The sequence below is a fragment of the Lingula anatina genome, chromosome 1, assembly GCF_051362555.1.
Source record: "Lingula anatina isolate TDL-2025a chromosome 1, LinAna3.0, whole genome shotgun sequence".
Taxonomy (NCBI): domain Eukaryota; kingdom Metazoa; phylum Brachiopoda; class Lingulata; order Lingulida; family Lingulidae; genus Lingula; species Lingula anatina.
The window spans coordinates 47,339,533-47,350,044 of record NC_141767.1 but is presented as its reverse complement, the minus strand read 5'-3'; the positions used below and the strand labels follow the sequence as shown (position 1 = coordinate 47,350,044).

The 10,512-nt window shown below is 38.4% G+C and overlaps 2 protein-coding genes across 2 annotated transcripts; one reads left to right on the top strand and one right to left on the bottom strand.

Annotated features, from left to right (window-relative positions):
- Window positions 1-279: 279 nt before the first annotated feature.
- On the bottom strand, window positions 280-6,309 carry LOC106171368 (uncharacterized). The gene is made up of 7 exons (XM_013551680.2): window positions 5,550-6,309; window positions 4,430-4,535; window positions 3,571-3,736; window positions 3,142-3,408; window positions 2,270-2,410; window positions 1,880-1,964; window positions 280-1,658 (listed from the first exon to the last, which is right to left on the bottom strand). Exons 1-7 carry the CDS (start codon window positions 5,978-5,980, stop codon window positions 917-919), a joined length of 1,938 nt encoding a protein of 645 aa, XP_013407134.1. The 5' UTR covers window positions 5,981-6,309; the 3' UTR covers window positions 280-916.
- A 124-nt stretch (window positions 6,310-6,433) lies between these two features.
- LOC106171376 (uncharacterized) lies at window positions 6,434-10,395 on the top strand. Its single transcript, XM_087002428.1, has 7 exons — window positions 6,434-6,900; window positions 7,375-7,480; window positions 7,653-7,818; window positions 8,029-8,295; window positions 8,541-8,687; window positions 8,866-8,950; window positions 9,171-10,395. The coding sequence occupies exons 1-7, from the start codon at window positions 6,470-6,472 to the stop codon at window positions 9,907-9,909; spliced, it is 1,941 nt and encodes a 646-aa protein (XP_086858554.1). The 5' UTR covers window positions 6,434-6,469; the 3' UTR covers window positions 9,910-10,395.
- The last annotated feature ends 117 nt before the right edge of the window (window positions 10,396-10,512 follow it).

The following is a 10,512-nucleotide window of genomic DNA, read 5'->3' as shown; positions in this document are numbered from 1 at the left end:
ATTCGTTACTTTATTTTTCATTATCAGTCTTTATTTACTTTACAATTTTGCATTTTACCAGTCAAGAAGGCAATGATATATAGGCCTATACAAATATTGTGCCGACCCGTGTTGGGTTTGATATAGGAGGAATACGGTAATCAACTGCATTCAGTTACCTTATACATGTAAACGGCACGTTCCCAACATCATCAAAATATCCCTATATTATGCAATGCCCCCCCCCCCCCCCCAAAAAAAAAAAAAAAAAAAAAAAAAACGAATATTCGAGACTGTCAATCTGATTCATAAATTTTATTCTGATATTCGTGTCCTACATGCCCACATAAGTATAAGTATAGGAAATGCGACCTACATGTACAATTTCGATCCATATACAAGTTACAAAATCTAGAAGAGTAGGATCCTCACTTAATGAAAAGAGACATACCTCAGGCCAGAATTTAACAAAAACAGTTTACCCCTACACAATGTGTAGGGCTAGAAGATTAACGTATGAGCCAAAACTTGAGTTCCAGTGAATACGTGAAAGTTAGCACGTATTGGACCTGGAGTTAGAGGGAATTTGACAGTGCGTCCATTCCAAATCACATGTTTCTTTCTTACTTGAGACGTGTACTGATTATTGTCACTGCGTAAATTAGTGTTCACGTACAATGAGAGCGAGAGTGTGGCGGACACGCTGTGTGACTCTTTTGACAGTTAATTTCCTTGTGTTGACAATATATCATTGAGAGGAAGAGGGGGCTTTATTTCTCTTCCATTTCTGTCAAAATTTAGCAAAACGACAGTGCAAGTACAGGTAGGGATCAGAGGGATTGCAATAAAGTACATTTATTCAAGTAGTTCTTATTCTATTAACTGGTACCTTTTTGATAGGGAAAATTGAAACATTCAACACACTACAAATATCATTTTAATTTACATGAGGAAAGAGTTCTTCCATATCTTCCATATATGATGGATCACTGTCAACACCTATATAAAAAGCGTGTTTATTTAAGGAAATATGCAGCGGGTTAGTGGATTTAGGAACTACTGTAACGTTTCTATCCATTGCGTATCTTAATAAAACTGTGGCAGGGCTTGTACGGTATTTTCTAGCTGCTGTCTTGACCATTTCGATGTTGAAAAGGGGGCTTTCTCCTGAATACCCATCTTCGGTCAATTTGAAGCCGAGCACACTATGGGCCATAAATCGTATTTCATGTTTGTCGCAAAATTTCCGCAACTTTGTGTTTCTCTTCATTAAATCAAACCTGGCTTGAAGAACGGACAATGGGGCTTTGGCTTTTTTCAGTAGTTCTTTTATTTGAGATATTTTGAAATTACTGACGCCAATAGAACGGACAGTTCCAGTCCGGTTCAGTTCTTCTAATGCTTCCCACGACTCTTGCCACGTACCTCGATTCTCGTCTGCTTCACACTCGAACCCTCTCGTGTCACAAGATGGCGCTTTAATGAGAACCAGATCGATGTAGTCTGTCTTCAGTCTTTTCATTGATCTTTCGATTGACGACTTAGTGGCATATTTACCCAAATCTTTTGGATGAACTTTGACAATCACAAAAATCTCTTCGCGTTTGCGATAGGGATTTTGAGCTAAAATGGAGCCCAGAACCGCCTCGCTCTCACCTTCTGGATCTGTGTCAAATAACCTGTAAAATATAGTAAATAAAAATATAAAACATGATGTGTGATAATTGTTTGCATTATGTGTGTGTATAATGTACCATTAATTTACTTGCTTCAAATCTTTGGAATCGCTCTACAAGAAAAATACTTGGCTATTCCAGCACAGCACAGATCTTTTGTTTATATCTGTAATAAATGGAAACTTTGACATATATATGACGTATATATTTGCTTTTAAGCCTACCTGTACCCGATTTTAAGTGCGTGTCGTATAGCTCTGTCTGCATTCTCTTGCGACGTTCCACCGAGACCAAGGCCTAACATAGGCACTAAAATATTTTACAATAAAAAGTTATTAGTCAAATTAGCAGCGTTGTGTTGTCTGTTACCATTGGGGCGTATGCTCGAGGATTTTTATTTGAAGTCATTTTGTAGGCTAATAACGCCTTCTTTTATCGATAATCTGGCGTAAACAAACTAGTGAAGTGAGATATACAAATAAAATTAACTAAATTCTGCAATGGACTTACTTAATATTTTTACGCATGTATGTAGGCTACAGATTAAATGCAGTATGTTTTTAAGTACATGTACTCATATATAAGAGGATGTGAAATGATATAATAGAACATACTGTTATATCCACTCTTAAGAAGTACAGGTGTGAGCTCCTCTTTCTTGTTCCACTGCACCATACCGGGAGGTACGAGATAACTGTATTTGTCAAGCACCTCTCTCACTGTCAAATCTTCCATCCGAAAATTACACTCCAGTTCTTTCAAAGAAAAATGAATTAAAAAAAGTATTGATTAGTTGACAAGGTTTGTATTCATTTCTTTGGAGAAAAAACTTGGTCTTAAATAATTATTAAAAAAAGAGTTGATGTTACTTCCACCTACACTATGCTCACTAAAGTGTCATACAACAAGCGACTCAATAATGTTGAAGGATTAGAACGGTGCACGTTTCTCGTTAAAAAGCATATAATGCCACACTTGTTAATGAAATAGTACATGCGCCACTAACAGTGATACAGAAAATCTCCCCTTTATCTAAATATGAAAAAAAAAAAAAAACAATTGATACCACATATTGCTCATTTTGATTTCTCGGTGCATGCTGCAATATTTGTGTAAAGGCAGTGTAATATAAGTGTTCTCATAGGACACAACTCATCATACCTTATGACATATGTCATCTGCTAATGAAAAAGCTTGTGGACCTACAGTTGTAAAGTAATTTTGAGCTTGCCGACTTTGAAATTGAGATTGTCGGGATTCAGTAAATCCCCATATAGGATGTACACATTTGCCGTTCCACCTTAATAAAATTGCCAGACTAACTGCATTTGCTTTTATGTTACAATGAATCTCCAATTGTGACACGATCAAAAGTCAATATTAAAAAAAAAAATCCAGCCAAGCACTACTGCACTGTGTAATCGAATTTGACCAATTATAAGGGTCATTTTTAATATAGTATGGTATAATTTCCTTGAAAACAAACCTGTTGGTTTCTGTTCTCTGAGTTTAATGCAGTTTTCAACGTATTCAGCATCGTCTGAGTCTGGACACTCCCACATACACAACAAAAAATTGATAAACACGGCGATGGCAATATTTGGAGCCCCTCCTTTGGTTCTCGCTTGGTGAAACCAGCCCTCGGGTATGTATATAATATCACCAGCCTCCAGTGTGATATTGTAAATAACTATTTTGGAAACGTCGGGGAATTTTATCAGATCAACTGTTTCCTGGTTTACTGGGGAAATGCCTGGAAGATAGAAGTACGTCATTTAAGTTTTCGCTTAAAATTAGAAAGAAAGAGAGAGAGAATTACACGCTACCGCAATACGAGAGAGAGAGAGAGAGAGAGAGAGAGAGAGAGAGAGAGAGGGAGATTTAAAGATAAAAAGGATAGAATGCAAATATTAACCATTATGGGGCGCAAATTCATCTGTATATAGATATTTGCCGTCGCGTGGAGTGGTCAATATCCAATGACGACCACCGGTCACTTGGGCAAATATGGTCTCTGTGACGTCGAGATGAATGTCGGTACTTGACCAGCCCGAGTTGAAGAAAATGGCGACCTGCTTCAGCTGAAAGTATAATAATAATTCATTTAGCATTACAGTTATTACTAAAATGGTATAGTATACAATATTACGTATGGTAGATAGATAAAATCCCTCCTAATATATATTGGGTATTGTGAGGACAAAAATTGACAGCTATTATTTGTTTAGGGCTATGCGTTTTTTAATTACATTTTTTAACAAATTTAACTTCGGCTGTTAAGGAACTGACCTTCGTTTTTGCCAAAACTTTCTGTGGGTTAAAGGAACGTTTATATTTAAATGTATTTCAGGCTGATAAATATCTTTTCCAAATGCAATATATATTCAAAGTTTGTCATTTGCACTTCTGGGCAGCCCCTCTTTTTTTCTTTCTCTAGATCCTGGTAGTTGTGAAGTTCATTACCAGGTTTGTTGCCGTTTGAGCAATGTAGTCCTTAACATTATGCAAGGTTTTAATAAGCCTAAAACCAGTTATTCCCTTGCTGTTCACATACTTATCTAAAAACGTTACTGAGAATAAAAAAAGGTCCAAACGCTCGCCATGTTCATAGTTTTCATATTTTTGTTAGCAGGAAGAATCTGTGTTAACGTTAACCTCATAAGTGAATAAATTTTTATAGAAACTGGTGGGTAAATCATGTTAGCTCTTTATATTGAATTGAAAAAAATATGCAGCATACACCAAGGAGATCCAGCGCTTCATTCGCAACCTACCATTTTCAGCATCCCTTCACAAGCGACAAAACCTGGAAAGGTGAGGTCTTCCGCCATCTCTGGACTTACTGTGGAGTCCATGTAGATTTTTTCTTTCCTGTATGTACTATATAACGAAATCATGTAATATATAAAAAAAATTTATAGTCTCTCTCTCTCTCTCTCTCTCTCTCTCTCTCTCTCTCTCTCTCTGTGATGACATCCATTAAAATTAAGTATCATACTCAGACTTGGTCTTCCATTTGCAACACCAATCAGTGGCTAATTTAAGGGGGTGTCGGGAGAAAATCACACCCATGGCCCCCTCTTGAAATCAGAATTTTGACCAGCTGAATCATTGTTCTAAAAACGTACAAAATGGCACCGTTCGCCCTCTAAAATACCAAAAATTTTCGGGGCCCGATGGAGTGCCCCGAACCCATGACAAGGGGGAGGGGAGGGTCGGCTTCGCATCCGCCGACCCCCCCCCCCCCCCTTCAAATAAGCCTGGATCCGCCTCTGTGTGTGTGTGTGTGTGTGTGTGTGTGTGTGTGTGTGTGTGTGTGTGTGAGCGGACTGAAAGTGTCTTTATTTTTTTGGCACTTTTCTTATTTACATATATAGAATAGAATTAAAGTATAGTTTTATTTTTTTTATATTTCATGCATTTTATGAGTACATATGTCTCTAAGTGAGTAATCTTTTGGGGAATAAAAAAATGAAAACTCTATCCGTCCCCCAGTCAGGCTTTTCGGAGACAGCCTTCCTCTTCATTTCAAGAACTCATAAAAGAACAAGAGAGCCGGCTCACCGTGACTACCAATATTGACAACAGGACATAAAGCTTTATTATATCTACCACAAATCTATTTACAGCGCTGTGAATGGGCCACCTGCAAAACATGCTTTCAACGGGTGATACAAATGTATTAACCCAGGTACGTGTGTTGTTGGTCGTACCTGAATACATTCAGCCATGATCAGTACAGAGTTACTCTTCAATCTCACCAATTTTTGATTCACAAGTTCACTGTAAATGTCATTAAGTTATCAATAAAGGTTTTCAATGAAAGATAATTAACTCATCAACTAACTGCCATTTGATACAACGCTGTGACGAAAAAAGGGGGAGAGCTCTTACTCTAAAAAATCTTCCATGGTCATGTCAATGTAGGCTGGGTGGTGCTCATCCGAGACGTTTCTCCAATGGACATTAAAAAAATCTTCACCAAATTTCTCCCGTAAGTAGTCCTCGTTTTTCCATTTCTGAACAGCAGGCCAGTGTTTTAGGGCACCTTTCACCACCAGTGGCACAGACTTACGCACGTAGTCTCTGTAAAACACTTCTGGGTCGGGGAAATAGTCAAGAGTAATGAGATTTTCATATTTTTGGGCTTGCTCTCCGAACCGTTCCATGTGTCCCTTTAAATTGCTCGTGTCGTTTGGCACCTCATTTGTGAGACCCGTTGACATCGGCGGTAAATATTGACCAACATTTGGTCCCCAGATACTCCATGCTAACGCCAGGAAGACTGGAACGGCTCCTGCGTACAGTTTGGCCTTGTTCTCCATGTTTTCGCGATTGTTTTCGCCGGATACACTGTACAAGATTGCTGAGTGGGAACATGCACCAGTATAGTCTGATGTCCGTCTATGTCATCAAGAGTATCGCACGAATAAACGTAAAAGGATGTTCCGCATGGCGCGTTGAATTGTAAGAGCAAAGGTGCCCGTCGTATTACATCCTCAGTGTCAAGACAGCTGAAATGGATCGCTTTCTACTTTCATCACTTATGAATACTTGTGTTCAGCATGAATATGTTGGTTAGGTCTGAGTTGCTCCTCGTGTGAACAGGCGTTGTATCTAATCTAACGCCCCAATGAAGTTAAATGATATGAACCAATGTCCAGATGGTTCTTATGTTATACACATAATAGCTGTACCGATGCGAGAAACATTATGCAATTCCAAATAAATGAACTTCTCTTTATATATGTAACGCAATTAAAGGCAGCAGCATCTTCTCTGGTATTGTGACCAATAGAGCAACCTGCCACGTAATGGAGACCAAGGCAAAGTTCTACGCGGGTGCTGTGCCACTCATTTTAGCCATAGCGTGGGGTTTCTGGGGAACAAATGTCGGGGAATATTTCCCCGATTTATCAGCAAGTTTTGGTGGCGAAAATAAAGAAACAAATAGTAACCTGAAGGGCCATATGGAAAAGTTCGGTGAACAGGTCTATAAGCCGACAGAAATCCCGACGCTGGATCACTTTCCCGAACCTGAGGTATTTTATAGGGACTACATGCGGAAGTCTGTGCCTTTGGTAGTCAAAGGTGCACTAAAACACTGGCCTGCAGTAGAAAAATGGAAGAACGAAGACTATTTGAGGGAGAGATTCGGCCACAGTAATTTTCTATCTATGTGGAGAAACATCACCGATGCGTATCACCCGGCACATATGATGATGTCTATGGAAGATTTTCTGGAGTAAGGATTTGTATCTTATTTTAACAGCACGACCTAATCTTCTCAATGCTTCTTCACATTCTTCTCCTCATTTATGATGCATTTTTTCTTTGTCAACAACTGTATGAAAAAGATTTTTAAAAAGTTACAGTAACTTGTTTTAGGAGTCTAAATGCAAACTACTTTAGGGCGCAGGCCTGACACCAGTTTTTGCTTTCTCTGTGTTTCACTAAACATAAAGTTTTATATTGGTACCTCATTCAAAACTCTTTCCATTCTATACATACATACATGAAAACTTTAATAAGAATTTTTTTGTTGCATTTCATTGTGTTTGTAAATGCTTTTCTTTGAATCCGATGGAGAGACTGCATGATTACATTTGAAAGGTTATCCAACTGATGTTCAGTGGATAGCTATCCTGTCCAGTATTCTTTATAAGGGTCATTTTTAGAAAATCTGCATTATCACTCATATATTTAAATTTTTTTACAGTAATTACAGAGAGCACAAGATTTATATGGATTCCACTGTGTCTGAAGAAATGGCAGAAGACATCGCTTTCCCGGGTTTCATTGCATGTGATGAATACTTGAAAATTGTAAGTGAATCTAACGTTCTTGAATAGAAAAGTACATAGATATGTCACTCTGACTTCATTCATTTAAAAGTAGAAAACAGACGCAGGGGGCGGGATTTAATTTTGATTTAATTTAAAAATGGAATGCACGATGTCAGAGTCGTATTTTCTTTTTTCACACTAATCATTTCAGCTGAAACAGGTCGCCATTTTCTTCAACTCGGGCTGGTCAAGCACCGATATTCATCTCGACGTCACAGAGACCATCTTTGCCCAAGTGACCGGTGGGCGGCAGTGGATATTGACCACTCCTAGCGACGGAAAATACCTGTACTCGGATGAATTTGAACACCACGATGGCAAGATGCTTCATTATCTATACACTCTTTTCAACAACTTTAAAAACATGTTTTAAAGACAATACAAGATGACAAAATTTTTATGAAATAAGATTCCGTTACATCAAGTGGAAATGTTCAGTAGTGTTCTTTTAATTTCCGAAGAAATAGACCAGTTAATAGACCAGTTTGAAGATTGAAGATATTATTTAGTAAATACATATATTCCAGGCATGTCACCCGTCAATCAAGAAGCGGTTGACTTGCAAAAATACCCGGACGTGTCCAAAATCGCCATCTACAAGGCCATACTAGAACCCGGTGACATTATATACGTCCCCGAGGGTTGGTGGCACCAAGTGAGAACACACGGAGGACCGCCTAATATCGCCATAGCCATCTTCATTGACTTTCTTCTCTGTATGTTTAACACACCACCGTCTAACGACTCGGTTTATATTGACAACTGCATCAAGCTTCGAGAAGAGAAACCTGAAGGTGAGATACAATTTCTTTTGAATTTTTTCCTTAATTTTGTAGTTTGAGGAAGTTTACATCGAAAACCAAAATAAGAAATATACATGCTGTGTCCTGTGGATGGACAGAAACACCATGCAGTGTTTTTGACAACACGGGCGGACGAAACTGCATTCATGCATATTAAAATGTTTCCCATATCTTTTGATGAATATTGTCATACACATTTCTTCAGCTTTTATGCTTCATTACATTTTTCTCACCAGAGATAAAATGCAGTATTCGCATAGACGATATGCCTGTCAGGGAGGTTTTTTCCAAGTACAAATACCTTAAGCCACAGGCAATGGACATTGCGCAGGAAAGCACACCCGACAGAGAAGAAGAAATAATACTGAAGAGTGGATATTCTAGTACGTATATACTGTGTTTTTGGCTGAACTTATTGTGGGGGAGGTCAGCCTTGATTGACTAAATCAAAATGCAGTTTCAATTTTTTTGCTATAATGGATGGTTAAAAACGTTTGATTCTAACAAATTGGTTTGGGAATGGTAGAGCATGATTTATCTGTAAATTCATTTTTTAAATAGTGCCCGTGTTAGGCCTTGGTGTTGGAGGAATGACACCTGAGGAAGCTGAAAAAGGGATTCGACACGCGCTGAAGATTGGGTACAGGTAAATATCTAAATTAAAAGAGCTTTTTTCATCAATAAGCAAGTACTGTCTTCTGTATACCATTGTACAATGTACAAGAAAACGAATACGTCCAATCCGTTTTATGAAGATAAGATTCACAATAGCGAAATGAGATCTAGAAATAAATCATTCATGCGGTTACCCATGAATATACAAATACCTACGTGCCAAAGAACCTTTCCGCGATTTCTCTTGTCAGGCTCTTTGACACAGAACCAGAGGACGAGAGTGAGACTACTTTAGGTTCCATCCTCTCAGAAAACGAGTACTGTAAACGAGAAGATGTCTTCTTGATTGTTAAAGTCCATCCTAGGAATTTGGGCAAAGAAGCTACGAGAATGTCCATTGAGAGATCAATGAAAAGACTGAAGACAGACTATATTGATTTGGTTCTTATCAAAGCGCCATCTTGTGATACTAAGGGGTTCGAATGTGACGCAGACGAAAATCGAGGCACGTGGCAGGAATCGTGGAAGGTGATGGAAGAAATGAACAAAACGGGAAGCATTCGTTCTATTGGTGTCAGTAACTTTAAAATTTCTCAGCTAAAGGAGTTAATGGCAGAGGCCACAGTTCCCGTCTCAGTTCTCCAAGCAAGATTTGATTTAATGAAGAGAAATACGAAGTTGAGGAAATTTTGCAACGATAATGGTATTCGGTTCATGGCTCATAGCTTACTTGGGTTCGGGTGGGTGAAGGATGGTTCCACAACAAATAACCCAATTCTCAGTAGCAGTGCGGTAATGCTGGCAGCTAGAAAGTACCGCACAAGCCCGGCGTCCATTTTGATAAGATATGCTTTGGATCGAGATATCACGGTGGTACCTAGATCCTCAAACCAGCTGCATATCGCACTGAACAAGTTTTCTACCTCTCTAGATATTCAAGACAGCCCCGAAATATTGGAAGATTTGGAAAACATCCCACATGTACCATAAATATATTTTTGCCGAATAGCTTTAGAATCAAGTTGTTTGACAGTAGCCTTTTTTCTTTTTTGGGGTGCGTGGAGTAGGGGCTAGAGGGGCTGTCTAGTTTATCGTGTTGTCATAAAACAGTCAACACTTGCAGTGGTTTTATTCAGGATATGTTTAATTATTGTAAATCAACAGTTACACTGTAACTTCTACATACCTATAGTATACCTATCTTCTATTGCTCTCATATGTCTCGACTGTGTTAGTAATGTTTGAGAACTGCTTGTGAAGAAAACAACCGGTATACATGTAGCATTAAAACGTAATGGTATTGTATTCATTTTTGATATTCAGAATAATTCATATGGAATATGTACATGGATGTTTGTTTACAATTGAGTTCGAACGGTAGAATAATATAGTAAAATATTTCATTGAGTAACTGGACTGTTTCGGTCTCGTTAAAGTTTGAAACAATAAATACAACAACCCTTTTCACAAACTGAATTATTATGCAAAGTGATAGAGCAATGAACCAACACAGTCTACCTCATCTCAGTCCATATAAAGAAGTGGGTAGAAGTGAACTGCCCGACCACCCCAGAGGAATGGCGCGCCATATCA

Bases quoted from the DNA above. Each gene is read 5' to 3' on its own strand.
- LOC106171368 (XM_013551680.2), bottom strand. From the start codon at position 5,980: ATGGAGAACAAGGCCAAACTGTACGCAGGAGCCGTTCCAGTCTTCCTG. The intron at 3,409-3,570 runs GTTAATATTTGC...TCTATCTTCCAG, and splicing joins TGAATTTGCGCCCCATAATG to GCATTTCCCCAGTAAACCAG. The intron at 2,411-3,141 runs GTTTGTTTTCAA...TTTCTTTGAAAG, and splicing joins CAGAGAACAGAAACCAACAG to AACTGGAGTGTAATTTTCGG.
- LOC106171376 (XM_087002428.1), top strand. From the start codon at position 6,470: ATGGAGACCAAGGCAAAGTTCTACGCGGGTGCTGTGCCACTCATTTTA. The intron at 6,901-7,374 runs GTAAGGATTTGT...ATTTTTTTACAG, and splicing joins TCTATGGAAGATTTTCTGGA to TAATTACAGAGAGCACAAGA. The intron at 8,296-8,540 runs GTGAGATACAAT...TTTTCTCACCAG, and splicing joins TCGAGAAGAGAAACCTGAAG to AGATAAAATGCAGTATTCGC.